We start from the raw sequence: 14734 nt of genomic DNA on the forward strand, positions 1-14734 counted from the left end.
TCCGTAGTTTTACCAACTGAACTTGAGATGCTTATTATTATTATTTACATGCCTTCACCTCGTCTCACATTGACTACTGTAACGCACTTTTATCCTCACTTCGTATGTCTGCTCTTGATCGTCTTCAGTTCAATCGATAATGCTGCTGCAAGACCACTCACTAGGTCAAATAGACAATCTCACATTACCCCTTACCATTACACAGACCCTGTAAAGCCCTTTGTGATTGTATCTGTGAAAAGCACTTATAAATAAAATTAACCTACTTACTTACTTACTTCTCCACTGGAACTTATAGGCCGTAGGATACGAATCACAGCATTTTCATACTCATCAAAGCCTTCATTTACTCTTGTTCTGGCGCAGCAGTCTGCACAGTGTTTTGAGTTTGTGTGTGTGTGTGTGTGTGTGTGTGTGTGTGAGAGAGAGTGAGAGATTTATTTTTCTACTGACTTTTATGTCTGACATAAATTGAACTAAAAACAATTGAGATTGCATTAACCTTGCAAAATGTTTGCAGTTTTATAATGTGATTTGTGTAATTAAACATCTGTTTTAGTTGCATTGCAGGAGTCTTTTTAAATGACAGGAAATAAAGACTGGTGAACTGTTTGTGCTGTGTTTAAGGTGGTGTCATATATTACATATGTTGTGCTTTGCATATGTCAAGCAGTGCTACCTTAACAATCCTAGGTACCTCCCCTTCCGCGCGATTAAACTGCACTTTGATCAATCTTTGTGTTAGCTGTTATTAACCAAGTGGAAGATAAACTGCGTAACTGGGCCAGAGGTTGGAATAAATATTAAAGTACATTAACTAATACTGACGTGACATTACATGGCGAGGAAGAGGGTCGTCAAACAGGATGGTACATCCTCCGCAGCCAGCAAAGTTCAGAGCTCTGCTAAAGTTCAGAAGGAGAGGACACCGTGAGTTAGCTTAAACTTAACTTGAGTTATTAGTTTACTTTGGCAGTTACTTTTACGTTAAAGTGTTGTGCTCAGGTTGCGATATAAAGGAAGTCCTTCTCTGCCTCTGTTATCGTCAGTACCACTACTTCCTGATCAACTACGTTATATATTTTGGAGATAGTTTAATAATAATAATGTATACTTTATTAATTCCGCAAGGGGAAATTACAATTATGATTGCATTTCTGTTATAGGGACAACAAGCTGAAATGTTTTAATTAACCTAGCATGTATTAAGAAGTGATATTTACCAGATGAAAACATGAATGACACCCTCCTGTGACAAGACGTGTAATTGCTTTGATTTATGGATTGATAAAAAAAATTCTTCGGTTGTAGCAGGGCACGGGCATGAACAATGTAGTAATAAAATGATACAAAAGTGATAGAACACCCTAATATATTAAACAACTCGGATCCTAGAATATCCATATACCATCTGGAATTGTGTGGGGGGCAAAGGGTGTATTACAATTTTTTTTAAATGTAGGAAATGTGTATTAAACAAGTGAACAACAAAAGTGGAAGGGACACAACCCTTTCACGCATAGTGGTCACTACAGTAGACAGCAATTCAAACGCAATTTCTATGCCTATGCATGGATTTTGGTAGTCTGGCTATCACCAGACCAAGCTCAGTCTTTTAAGATTGAACATTAGTCTGGGGAATTTGCTCTGTATTTTCTACTGCACAAGAAGCGTGATCAACGGGCATAGTTCAAATGACTCTGTACGCAATTGGATAGGCCTTCAACCAATCAGACCAACGACGTGGCAGCGACAGCGGCATCAACGCCGTTAAATATACGTCTCGCTGCAGCCCACGGGAAGGCGGGGCTTGCCTTTTTTTGCCTACGTCACTCCCTGTACGCTCGAATGGACCAATACAGCCTGGTGGCATTTTTTACTATAAAGGAAATGATTTGGATAAATGCCACGTTTGTATTTTTAATCTTTTAATTTTATTTGGAAAATGTTATATCCATAAATTTAAATGGTCTGAAAGAAAATGACATGAAATTATATTTTGAAACTTTAAAAGGATTGACAGATAAGAAAGCCATCCGGACTCTGAACATTTACAATGTCTTACAACATCTTTAATGTAAATTTCATGCGTCCATTTTTCGTGTATGTATGTATGTATGCATTTAATGTTTTCAATGTGTTTATGTATCTGTACTTGAATAATAAAGTTTTTTGAAGACAAAAAAAAAAGAAAAGACAGCCTGGTAGCGAAGCTGACATAGCCTCTTGTTTCACTTTAGATGATAGAAACTGATGATGTAGGCTAAACACAAACGACATTTCATGCAACAACAGTGAAGTTTTCATGTAGTTACTGTAATTGGGCCCGTGTACTTTTTCGTTCATTTGATTTCCGATTTGGAAACGATATCCAAATTTGAAAAATGGGTCATTTTAAAGCTTGTTAATATTGATGACAATGTGTTCAAACGGAAAACGAGCCATATCTCATTTAATTTAGCCCTTAAAGATGCAGTAGGTAAGACTTATAAAACTAACTTTCTGTTATATTTGCTCAAACTGACCCTATGTTCCAGTAGAACTACATGAAGCAGGTCATTAAAAAATAAATCTGGCTCCTCTGGCACCACCTACAGCCTGTAGTGTGATTTGCAAAAATCCACAGCTACTGTTCAGATGCACCAATCAGGGCCAGGGGGGGTGTCTGACTGCGTGTCAATCACTGCCCATGCACACGCAGTCATTCTCCCTTGTGGGGGGAGGGGCTTGGGAGACCATTTGGGCTTTAGCAGAAAGGGGGGAGGGACTGAGAAGTTGTCAATGTTCAAATTCTTTGGCTAAGTCCTGGATCTTCACAATCCTACCTACAGCACCTTTAAAAGTAGAATGGTGTGTTGTTTCGTTATCATGGACTTTTATATTAACAGCAAGAATTCAGTCTCCATTACAACCAAATGTACAAAGGGGCGATTCAGTAGAATTCACAATCATGCGAGATGCTCCTTGGATATTACCTGCACAGTAACACACCTAATCTAAGTATTTCAAAAGGTCGAACACACATACAGATGTCTATACAGTAAAATCGCTACGTGATTACCGTTATATCCGAGGGTTGAAGTTACATTTTAACGGGGCAGTGCAAGTTGCTGCTGTGGTTTAGCTGAAGCTAACGCTGCTTGAGCTTTCACGTTACAATATAAAAGGTGTTGACACACAATATTGATAGAAAGCAGGGCAAACTAGTACTTTCATACTTTTTAGCATTGGCTAATTAGCAACCTGTCTGCCATTAGATGTTAGCTTCCGAGCTAGTTAGCAGCTAGCCAGAAGCTCATGAAAACAAGGCTTTCACCGGAGCAGTCTTACATTATTTCCGAACCACTCTTTTTGTTTCAAAATCTGAAATCAAATGAACGAAAAAGTACACGGGCCCAATTACAGTAACTACATGAAAACTTCACTGTTGTTGCATGAAATGTTGTTTGTGTTTAGCCTACATCATCAGTTTCTATCATCTAAAGTGAAACAAGAGGCTATGTCAGCTTCGCTACCAGGCTCTTTTTTTTTTGTCTTCAAAAAACGTTATTATTCAAGTACAGATACATAAACACATTGAAAACATTACATGCATACATACATACACGAAAAAGGGGCGCATGAAAAAAAAAAAGAGTCCGGATGGCTTTCTTATTTGTCAGTCCTTTTAAAGTTTCAAAATATAAAGTCATTTTTAAATTGGTGAATATTTGGATTTCTTTCAGACCATTTACATTTATGGATAAAACATTTTCCAAATAAAATTAAAAGATTCAAAATGAAAACATGGCATTTATCCAAATCATTTCCTTCATAGTAATAAATGCTACCAGGCTGTCTTGGTCCGTTCGAGCGTATAGGGAGTGACGTAAGCAAAGAAGAATGGCTGACTTGGATGTGGGCGGTGCTTGATGTCAAGCCCCGCCTTCCCACAGGCTGCAGCGAGATGCTCCTCCATCCACGGGTTGCTGCCATAGACTGTATATTAATTGACAGCGCATGTGTGACGTCACCCTTTGGTTTGTGGAGATCTGCTCTCCATCATCGAGTTTGCCGTTACAGGCGCAGCCATCCTGGTTGGGGATGTGACGATTTTAGACGAAAGGGAGGCGTGAGGGAGGAGCCCTTACACTCTACGTTATGTTACACACTTTCACTGGCAATCACATCATAGCCACGCCCTAAAAAAAACCCTGCTTTATCGCCGATTTAAAAATCAACGAGACCATAATTTTAAAAAATGTGTTCATTCTGTGTTGCAGAAGACTTAAAACTATCGATTGACACCATCAACCCATTATGAAAATGTTTACTGAGGTAATAAATCAAGTGAGAAGTGGGTCACTTTCTCATAGACTTCTACAGAAACCGAACTCCTTTTGCAACCGCATGTGTCGCCCCCTGCTGGAATTCAGATAGAATGCAGGTTTAAGGCACTTCCGTATTTGCAGCACTTCGCCGAACCGGATGCGTTGTCCCTTAATATTAACAGTCTATGGTTGCTGCGCTTCGGTGGCTGAATATAAACAAGAAGCTGCTTGGTCGCTCCTCTATCGTCATCGTGTTAAACCCGCCAATAGCGCGCCAGGTGGATAAGCCAGTTTGTGATTGGTCCCCGCAAAATTGTAACGGCTGAGCTGCAGGGCAAAATCAAATCGCCGGTAGATCGGGCTGGGTTTACCCAGTCTAGGGTTTTGGTTTAATTGCACATCAGCCACCACAGTAGACACTGGTCTGTCATTCCATACACTGCCACCCGCTGGCCAGGTGCTGTAAGTGCCACACAAATTTCACAAATCCAAGATGTCCGACAGACAGACACACATGCTAAGCAGCTCAGGAAAATCCTGCCAATCCTGCTATAATAGGAGACCGTTGCAAGTTAAAAGAAAAAAGTGTGTTACTTGATGTGTGTTACTTGATGTTAAAACATTTTTTTTGGAGTAATACAGTTGTGTAGTAAGTATTGATTGTCTGCTGGGAGTAAATGATTAATCATCTGTCCACTAAATTGGACGTCATGCGTTGCCAGCTATGTTTCAACTACAATTCATACTAACTGTGTTTTCATGAAAATACTTAATCAATAAAATCAATCAGTATCATAAATCAATAAACTTATGTTGTTGGAATGTAATTTGTAGTTTCTTTAACAAAAACAAAACGTATACAAAATATACAGTTCAATGTGAGGAGGGGGGTCGTCTGTGGAGTTATGAGCCAGGTTCAACGTTGCATTGCATTGAACGGTATTAGAATATGTTATACTTGAAAACATTAGTTTAACACCATTTAAAACTAAAAAAAAAATATTTTATAGTTTTCACATAATAGATCATTATATTTATTGGTTTGTTACATACATATTTCTAAATGTCAATAAATCAAACACATGCAGTCCACCTGAGTGGAAAAACTCCTTGAAAAACTATTTTTTCAACTATAAAAATTCTATTATTTGTTTCATGCCTAAAGAAGAATAAAAACACTTGTGACTGAGGTTTTCATAATTCATGCATGAAAGGGTTAAAGGAAAAGCTGAGTTCCTGCTACAATGCCAGGAAGTAGCCTGGTTGACACCAGACCCTTCTCAGTTGTAACGAGTTGTAACTGAGAGTGGGAAAGGTTAATTCACAGCCCATTTCCAAAGAGGCGTCACTAACGGACGCCGCTCAAATAGACCTTCAACCAATCAGACCAACGATCCAGGTGACGTAGCAGCGACAGCGGCATCAACGGGTTGCTGCGCTTCTGTGGCCGTCATGTTGAATGTAAACAAAAAGCTGCTCGACGTCGCTGCGCTATGGTCATCGTGTAAAGCCCAACTCAACGGTTGTGATTGGTGCCTCAATTTGGAAAAATTGGAAATGGGCTTGAATGGGCTCTTGGCCAGACGGACTCGCAGAGCAAATCTCAAATTTGCCGGAAGTTCGTCAGGGTTTTCCCAGGCTAGCAAGGAAGTGTTTTAATGTGTGTTGCAAGGACTAATGTAAATATCGTCAGTAAAAGTCATGAATTCTTTTTTTCATATTCAGAGTTTTGGTAGTAAACTTATAAGATAAGTTACATGAATTATTTTCAAAAATACTACAGTAGAAAAATGGTTGTCCAGTTATACAAACGTTGCACTACATCACACTGCAGTTGTGCATTCATTAAAAAATCTGGTATGAACTTTTGGACATCTTCTAGAAAAGATTTAGAAGTGAATAGTAAAGTAAAAGTGTTAACTCTGGAAAGATAAAGCGACAGTTTGATGGCTGTGGAAATAAATGACCTATATGTTTCCCTCGAGCAGTGTGGGGAAATCAGTCTTCGACTAACTAAGAGGGCTCTTCTGGCTGATTAGAGTGTTAATGAAGGGGGTGGGATGTATTGTCCAATAATTGACAATAGTCTGAATAGCATCTTCTTTTTCTGCTGTTGCCTCCAGGGAGTCAAGACTGACTCCAATGACAGCCTGCCGTCTTGATTACATTATTCAGTTCTTCTCGCCCATATTAATGCTGCAACACAGACTGATAGGACATGTGCGGAGCAGCTCTGTACATGCCAATGGGCTTGAGTGTACATTCCCGTGTTCATCTGTCATTTGAATGGTGATGTGTTTGCTTACTGGCATACACATCTGAACAGTGAATGGGCCAGAACTTCAGTCAGTCAGTATTCTATATGACGTTCCACTTTCGGGATTGCTCCGGTGCCGCCGGAAATTCTGCCGGATGTCTCTCTTTTCGGCCGGAGGTCCGATACCTTCCGCTTTCTTTGTGTTGGAATTTAAACTCCAGTCGATTTATGAGGACTATGGCTAACTGCTCCTCAGATCTCTGCAGGGTAAATCCAGACAGCTAGCTAGACTGTCCAATCTGAGTTTTCTGCTGTTTTCCGACTAAAACAACTTTCGAACGTACACAAACGTGTGCAACGTACAAACAAGTTCCTTCCCGAGGCTATTTTGCAGCGGCACCGGGGCTCCATCCGGCGCCTAGCGCCGCGCATGACAACTGATTGCTTTATAGAAATGCCAATAAACAAGAGCACGTTTTTCTCCCATCCCGGAATATTGTGTGGACTAGCCAGACCCTCCTGTGCAGAGCTGTGGAGGAAGGTCTGGCAATGCGAGACTGGTCAGTCATTAGTCATGTTTCCGTCTAATTGTCAAGCAAATTTTAAGCGAACTTTTAAAATGTTGCAAAAAAGAAAATGCGAATTAGAAGCGTTTCCATTAACTGGTTTAGAGACTAGAAACTAGACTACGCAAAGTGTAGTTTCGTCACAAGTTGATGTTATGCATGGTTGTAGATTGTAAACCGGCTTGCTAAATCAAAGAGTTTAGAAGCTAAGTTCTTTGGCTAAATGGAGAGAGGTAGCATTGTACAAGTTGGCCACCTGTGCAGAATACAGGGTTGTGGCAGAGACATTTGGTGTCAGTCAGACAACCGTTCACCGCTGTGTATACACGGTGTGCAGGGCCACACGATTGAAGCTGTTGAACCAATTGGTCAATTTACCCGACGTGGCTGAGGCACAGGCTATAGCGCACCGCAACTCCACTGTACTCCAAGTGTACGGCGCACTGGATGGGTCCCCTATCCCAATCCTTCCCCTATCCGATGGATACCGGGACTATAGTCATGTGAGTTAGGTGTTCGAATTTGAGGAAGTTATTTTTTCCGAATTTTGCCGTTTCCATCAACATTTTCTAATGCGATACTTCAAAATGCGCATAAAAATACGTTCATGGAAACATGACTATTGACTCCGACTCTGAACTGAATTGTGATTTGAATCAGCAAAATTATTCTTATTTCCACCTCTTGCATCTCACAATCGCTGAGTCATCCAAAAACTTGTGCAGCTGAAATGAAGCAGAGAAGTCAGCTGAAGTCATGTTAAGTGGATGGGAAGTGAAACCTCTCTAGTGTTGTTGTGGTGTTGATTTGGTGTTGTGACACTAGTCCAGTAGACTGGACATGTGATGCTCAGAGAGTGTCAGCTGGTCTGGCTCCACAGAGGGGATTTAAAAATCACCAGTAATCAATAATAACTATTGTTAAATTACAGTAACAGATGGTGATGCATAGTGTTCTTAGTCCCCTCAATTGTAGTCTGTTCTTGTTTGGCTTAGTTACAGAAATCACAATACAAGTATTTGAGTTAGTCGGTGTCTTTTCAAGGGCCCCTAGATGGTCAACCTCCATTTCCGACGCACATTATGTAATGGTCAGTAGTAGAGTTTAGATTCTCTGCCCGAGCCCAAACTTGACCAATATTTTTCGCCGCTATCCTCGGGCCGGGCCTTGATCAAGCGTTTGTGTTTTTTTAATCATTACTTAATTAGCCTAATTTGGTGGGGAGAAAGCTATGCCTCTCCAGCTTCTCCCGTAGCTCTGGGTGTATGTCCTGCACTGACTTGAGTGTGAGGTAAACTGTGCTACATCGTGTCTCCCCCATCTGTAGCACTATTGTCGGCCAGTGCGTCAGCATGCAGACCGTGGCGAAGGACAGTATTAATTAGGTGATCGAGACAAGAAAATCTCCTATATGGTTTCTTGATCTGTTACCCACACTATTCGGCTGAGGGAGCTAGGGTCGAGTTTGTTTTTTACGTTTCTTCATTCAGATCCATTTGCGATCCATTCCATTCTGAATAAACAAACAGCGCAGTTTAGCATGCTTCGTCCTTGTTGCATTATTCATTAAGATAATTCCAAACAGATTTCTGTAGTTCAAACAACTTGGAATTGTAGTTGAGAACATCAGTTATAACGGCCCACGTATCAAAAAAAATGGTCAGGTTTAAATCTGGCTCATAATTACAGTTAATGTGTCGGGCCGGGTTCGGACACAACGTGCACAGGCTTGGGTAGGGTCGGGCTTGAATTTTTTTGGGCCCGATCTAAGCTCTAGTCAGTAGTCACATACAAAATTTCTCTCTCTGTTCTCAGGTCCCGATGGTGGCTGAAAGGAGGCTTATTGGCTCTCTTTGTTATCTTCATTTTGCAGAGAATACTCCCAGAATTAATCCAGCACCTTGTTTACGCTCACAGACGTAAGTAAATTCCCTCCCTGCCCCTGGGAAGTACTATAAATCCTCAAGTTGCTCACCAAAAGGGGCCTCACCTCTTTTCTTTCCCCGTTTGTAGTCAGGGTGCCGTTCTTTGTTGACCTCAGCCAACCCGCTGACCTCTCCCTTAATCACACCATCAACATGTACTTAACATCAGAAGAAGGAATCTCCCTTGGCGTATGGTGAGTATAAGCTAGGGCTGCACAATTAATCTAATTTTAATCATGATCGTGATCGAGCGATATTTAAAATGCTTCATTCCGTTCATAGAGCGCTCTGTATAAAAGTTTTTTTTTTTCCAAAGTTTGTCTGATCACGTGCCTCCATGAGCCAGTTGTTCCCTGCACCGCGTAGCTTAGTTAAGATGTAGACAGTCACAGAGGACAGAGAGTAACGTGAGGAAAATTCCACAACAGATAGCAGTCGGTCATAAGTCGGTCCCGAGGTTCACCTGTTTACGCAACATTTAGTCCCGTCTGTGTTGTTTTTCAGACAACAGCTGTGACCAGTGCTAGTTTGAGTCTTTTAGCTCATAGCTTTAGCTGTTGGAATCCTCTTCAGTGAAATACAGTCACACTACACCGTTTAGCTGTCAGCATTTTAGCCGTGTATAATCCAGTTACTACTGTAGCTAATGGTAGGCTAACGTTAGCTGCTGTGTAACGTGTTATTAGTGTTTACTAGCGTGACATGCAGCGATGTTTCTGGTGCCTCTAACGTCTGTTTTGGAGCATCAGAGCGCAACGCAGACATTTAAGTGGCACCGTAATGAGGCACCGAAATCCACGTTGCTATTTTGTCCGGTAGATACTGGGCACCACATGCGCTGTTAACGTGAACAGAAAATTGCGTTTCCTGTATCTTGTCACGGCAAACGCGCCTGTGTGGAAAGCGGTAGCACAACAGCTGAAATGGTATACTCCTTCATAGTTTCCTTCAACAAAGGAGGAATGCAGCACAATATGGATGTGAAAGCAGTTATAATTAGCCTATGTGACAATAAAATTTGTTTTGGTTAAAATCAACAAATAATCGTGATAATTAATCGTGATCTCAATATTGATCAAAATAATCGTGATTATCATTTTGGCCATAATAGTGCAGCCCTAGTATAAGCCAAGTTCAACATTGCTTTTTCCTTTTTCTAGCATAGATATAAAAAAGGCTAATATTTGTCTTTAATGATCCAGTGATTGTTTGTGTCTCTAAGTGAGTGTACACTGTTCTGAACTGTTCAAGGCACACTCTCCCGAAAAGTCAGTGGAAAGAGGCACAGGGGAAGGACTTGGCATGGTACCAGACCACTTTAAGGGATGGAAGTCCAGTTTTTATATATCTTCATGGGAACACAGGCACAAGGTATGATCAATAATGCAGTTGTACTATAGTTTGTTCCCTGAATAAGCCGAGTAGAAATTCCACACAACTAGACACATTTGGCTTTTCTTTTCTTTATTTAAAACACCAATGTATCGGCACTTGTGTTGTCTGTTAATCATTCCAACAGGGCAGCCGCTCATCGGATAGGAGTTGCAAAAGTTAGTGATCACCAACACAAACATGAATCTTTTGAAAGTCTAATAAGAACAAGAAAGTCTCAATAGCCATTCTGATGACAAATAAGCGTTATGTGTCAACAGGTATTGAGTGCACTTGGTTACCACGTGCTGGTGCCTGACTACAGAGGTTGGTGAAAGTAAAGATTTATGACTTTTCATTTCAACATATTTTCCGTCTCTACGCCTTCTTATTGATTGTAATACACAACCTTCTCACATTGATTTAATATAATTTGCAGGCATGAGATTACTGTAGAGTAATGCACTCACGTGCTTGATGAGTTGTTTGTTTTGAGGCAGTCAAAAGACAGCAGTTCAATTTAAGGTCAGTGTCTGGTGCAGGTTTTCCTCTGAGTGGCTACCACCTGGTGGCTGTGAACCGCATCTCTGTGATCTGTCAGTGAGCAGTAGTTGATGTGAGAAACTCTGGCAGGGTTTGGAGATTCCACCGGGGAGCCGACTGAAGCCGGTCTGACCACGGATGCCCTCTATGTGTACAACTGGGTCAAAGCACGCAGTGGAAACAGCCTGGTTGTCATCTGGGGACACTCTCTTGGCACTGGGTCAGTAAGGAAAAACTCCCAATCTGCAGCATTTTCTTTAAGTAGACACACAAATACACAATAAAAAAAGCTCAGGTCACTGTTGTAGTAACTGTTTTGGAAGTGCATTGCATGCTTCTCCTTTTTCATAAAAAGCTTGCAACATGTACACCTTAATGACACTTTTGCTATTCGTGTTTAATCAATATAACTTGTGCACTGCCCGTTCAAAACGTGCCTGTTTGGAATGGGCCGATTGCTTCACCTCCTTTATTGCTGCTTGCAGCTTTCTCCAGAACCATTGTTCTCCAAAATAACTTACAGAAGGCCCCCAAAGCACTTAATATGCAACTGTAGGCCTATACTACTGACTTACAGTGTACTTGTACTTCAGAGGAAAACATACAGTACATTTACCTGACAGAGAACAAAATACCACAGTTAAAATATATGCTGTAGCCTACTGTGCATGTGTGGGGACACACAGAGATATCCCGATTTATAGATAGATACAGCCCCAACCTATAGCAGTTAGCATAATGGCTGAACAGATGAAGAAAAGAGCTTCACACACAGAAACACAAGATGTTTCAACAGGAAATCAGTGCAGTGCAAAACACCAGGCATTCAACACAGAATTACAACAAAAAATACTCTAAACATTAGTTTGTTAGAGATTAGTTAGGTAATTGACTTACTAAATGTATATACTATCACTGTCGAAGAGGGCCCTTGGTGTTGAACTGAGGCAAGTCACGTCAAGTTTGGAAAGATGACAGTAGCAGATATTCTCAGAAAATCGAAAATACAGCGTCTTACAGACAGATCTTGCTACAAACTGCAGACAGATCTCACCATATTCAATACAATCATGTCTGGCAATAAGATATAAACTCAAAGCAAAGTAGGTTTTTAGACAATGCTGGTAGGAGAAATGAATAAATTGCCCACTGTACAGGTATTTAGATTGTTGTGATGCTACTTTTAATTTTTTTGCTTGCATAGTAAATTATTTAATTGACATTGTACATTCATGACAGAAATGATTGAAATTAGCCCACAGCTGCTGTAAAACTCTTACCGTCAGGAATAAGTTGAAGAGGAAACTGTTATCTGAAACTACACACAAAATGCTCTTCTGTGCAGAGTGGCCACTAACGCTGCAGTAAAACTGATTGAACAAGGTAGGTTTTGCTCCCAGGGAATTTTGGCAAATAGAGGACAATAATTCCAACATCTGAGCATGACAACTATTTCCTCTTGTTTTCAGGTCAGGTTTTTGATGGTGTGATGCTGGAGGGTGCATTCAACAGTGCTCGACAGGAGATACGACATCATCCATTTACTTGGGTAAACTAATCTAACATGTTGCTTTTGATATTTGGTTTGTTCATTTCATGTCACTGCTACTACATTATCCATAACCTTTCAATGTTTTATTTTCTGTCTGTTTAAAGTATTACTGGACGTTTCCAGGCTTTGGCTACTTTTTCCCGGAGCCATGGGCAAACAACAAGGTTGTCTTTCCTACTGAAGAAAAGTAAGCTTTCGTGAAATGCTAACATGCTTGCTATACAACAGTTAAATATTAAACTAGAAGAGAGCACAGACCTCCGCCAAGGCAAGCTCTATCTCACAATGTTAATGCAATGAGAATTTTCTCAGTCGGGAACTCATTTTTTCCAATTATTCACCAATTATAACACCACGTGAATTCAGCACAAAAGTCCTATCTTGCAATGGTAAAAAAGGGAAAAATAATTTGTGTATCCTCCCCGTGAATCGGATCCGCTTCCAAATTTAATGGGTTCTTCCCTGGCCCATGCTCCACCCTTCCAAACAGGTTTCATTAAACGTACAATATGTAACTTTCTGCCGCTAGGGGTCTCTCAACCAAAACAGTGGATTGTAAACACGACGTTTGATGATGTTGGGAAGTTGCGTGGAATTATGGGAGTTTTTATTGCTAAACACTATCGTTGATTAGAATGCATCTGTTCACGGACGAGTTTACCCATTCAAGTATATTCACGTTACGTTTAGTAACGTTTATTCATGTCATGCTAATAAAATAGCTGCAGTTTCCCCAACATAATTACGTTTTTCTTGATTCAATCTGTATTGGTAGCTGGCTGACCAGTTAGCTAGTGAGCCAGCAAGCTAACATTAGCTGCTAACGTTAGCATGTTTTACCACACTATCACAGTATATTACACATGCCAATGTCACCTTTTGGATTTTACCGGGCAGACGGGGTTTGTTGTAACGCTAACTAGCTACTCAACGAGGCTGAGAGACCGGTGTGGGTGGGGATTGCAGGGGGAATCTCCGCGATGGCGATGATGTTCGATGATGTTCGATGCCTGTTGTGCAGCAGCAGAACATCTCCCAGCTGCCCGATATCCCCCTTTACTTTTCTGTTATCCTAACTATTCGTATTTGTTATATGTTTAGGTTATATGACGCCACTGACGGGCGACTAAATGAAATGTGACGTGTCTGAAAATAAAATAACAGATTTCTCTGGGTTTCCCATTTGATGGAAACATTTGGGATAGTGTAACTACACAACTCAAAAAAATATATAACATAGGTATGGTCGTTTTTAGACATTTTAATGCTGAAAAGTTACATATTGTACCTTTAAATCTGGCCAGTAGTTTTTTGGTAATCCTGCCGACAGACAAAACAACAAACAAATGGATGAACCAAACCGAAAGCATAACCTCCTTGGCGGAGGTAATGATGCATAATATCAAACATTGACCAGCTATTATTATTGTTATTACAACTAAAAATGCAAGTATGTGTTTTTGTTATTCTGCAGTTTGAAAAAAATGAGAAGCCCAATCCTTTTCCTTCATGCACAGGACGATCACTTAGTTCCCTTTCCGATTGCTCAGCAGGTATTACCGGCTACTTTCTATCTGATACAATGTAAACTGAGATGGTATTTTCCTTATAACTGTAGCTGATTAAGTCTTTACTGTTGGATAACTTTTTGTTTGCGGTAGACTGAACTTTCTTTGCTTTTCCCTCCCAGATGTATGAGGTAGCTGTGAGTGCCCAGAATGCAGAGCGAGTCAAACTGGTGTCATTTGACGGCTCTAAGGGGTATCTGCACAACGGCTTGTATAGAGATGCCGGTCTGCCAGACATCATAAAGTGAGAAGCATTACCCTAATAAGGCTTAAAGTGATTATATTCTGGCTCAGCAAATATGTATCTGTTTTATTTCTACATCTACATCATCATGTCTCCTCTGCAGGAAGTTTGTGCTGTCGTTGTAATGTTGAAAAGACGGCTGGAAGCAGAAAAACCTTGCCAGACTTTGGACGCAGAGCGCTGTTTCATTTTTTACATACTACATTCAATTTTTTTGCTTTGTATTTACAGCTGCATATACTGCCATTGCAGTTTGCTTAAAATAAATGTGATGACTGTCTGTGTCAACCAGCAGTGCATTGGTCTGTCTGCCTTTCACTTTTGTTCCAAGAAAACACACATTAAATTGGTCTCATACAGGAAAATCTCTGCAGGAGATATCCACCTTGTAGAGTTCA

General features: G+C 40.6%; 1 protein-coding gene across 1 annotated transcript; it reads left to right on the forward strand.

The window, feature by feature from the left end:
* Window positions 1-687: 687 nt before the first annotated feature.
* On the forward strand, window positions 688-14630 carry LOC144532242 (lysophosphatidylserine lipase ABHD12-like). Its single transcript, XM_078272898.1, has 13 exons — window positions 688-930; window positions 8949-9052; window positions 9147-9252; window positions 10310-10429; window positions 10578-10608; window positions 10711-10756; window positions 11063-11192; window positions 12318-12355; window positions 12442-12521; window positions 12629-12711; window positions 13999-14077; window positions 14215-14336; window positions 14440-14630. The coding sequence occupies exons 1-13, from the start codon at window positions 839-841 to the stop codon at window positions 14459-14461; spliced, it is 1053 nt and encodes a 350-aa protein (XP_078129024.1). The 5' UTR covers window positions 688-838; the 3' UTR covers window positions 14462-14630.
* Window positions 14631-14734: the final 104 nt, after the last annotated feature.

The sequence above is a fragment of the Sander vitreus genome, chromosome 17 (assembly GCF_031162955.1).
Source record: "Sander vitreus isolate 19-12246 chromosome 17, sanVit1, whole genome shotgun sequence".
In the NCBI taxonomy this organism is placed as follows: Eukaryota; Metazoa; Chordata; class Actinopteri; order Perciformes; family Percidae; genus Sander; species Sander vitreus.

Bases quoted from the DNA above. Each gene is read 5' to 3' on its own strand.
- LOC144532242 (XM_078272898.1), top strand. From the start codon at position 839: ATGGCGAGGAAGAGGGTCGTCAAACAGGATGGTACATCCTCCGCAGCC. The intron at 9,253-10,309 runs GTGAGTATAAGC...GAACTGTTCAAG, and splicing joins GGAATCTCCCTTGGCGTATG to GCACACTCTCCCGAAAAGTC. The intron at 14,078-14,214 runs GTATTACCGGCT...TTTCCCTCCCAG, and splicing joins CCTTTCCGATTGCTCAGCAG to ATGTATGAGGTAGCTGTGAG.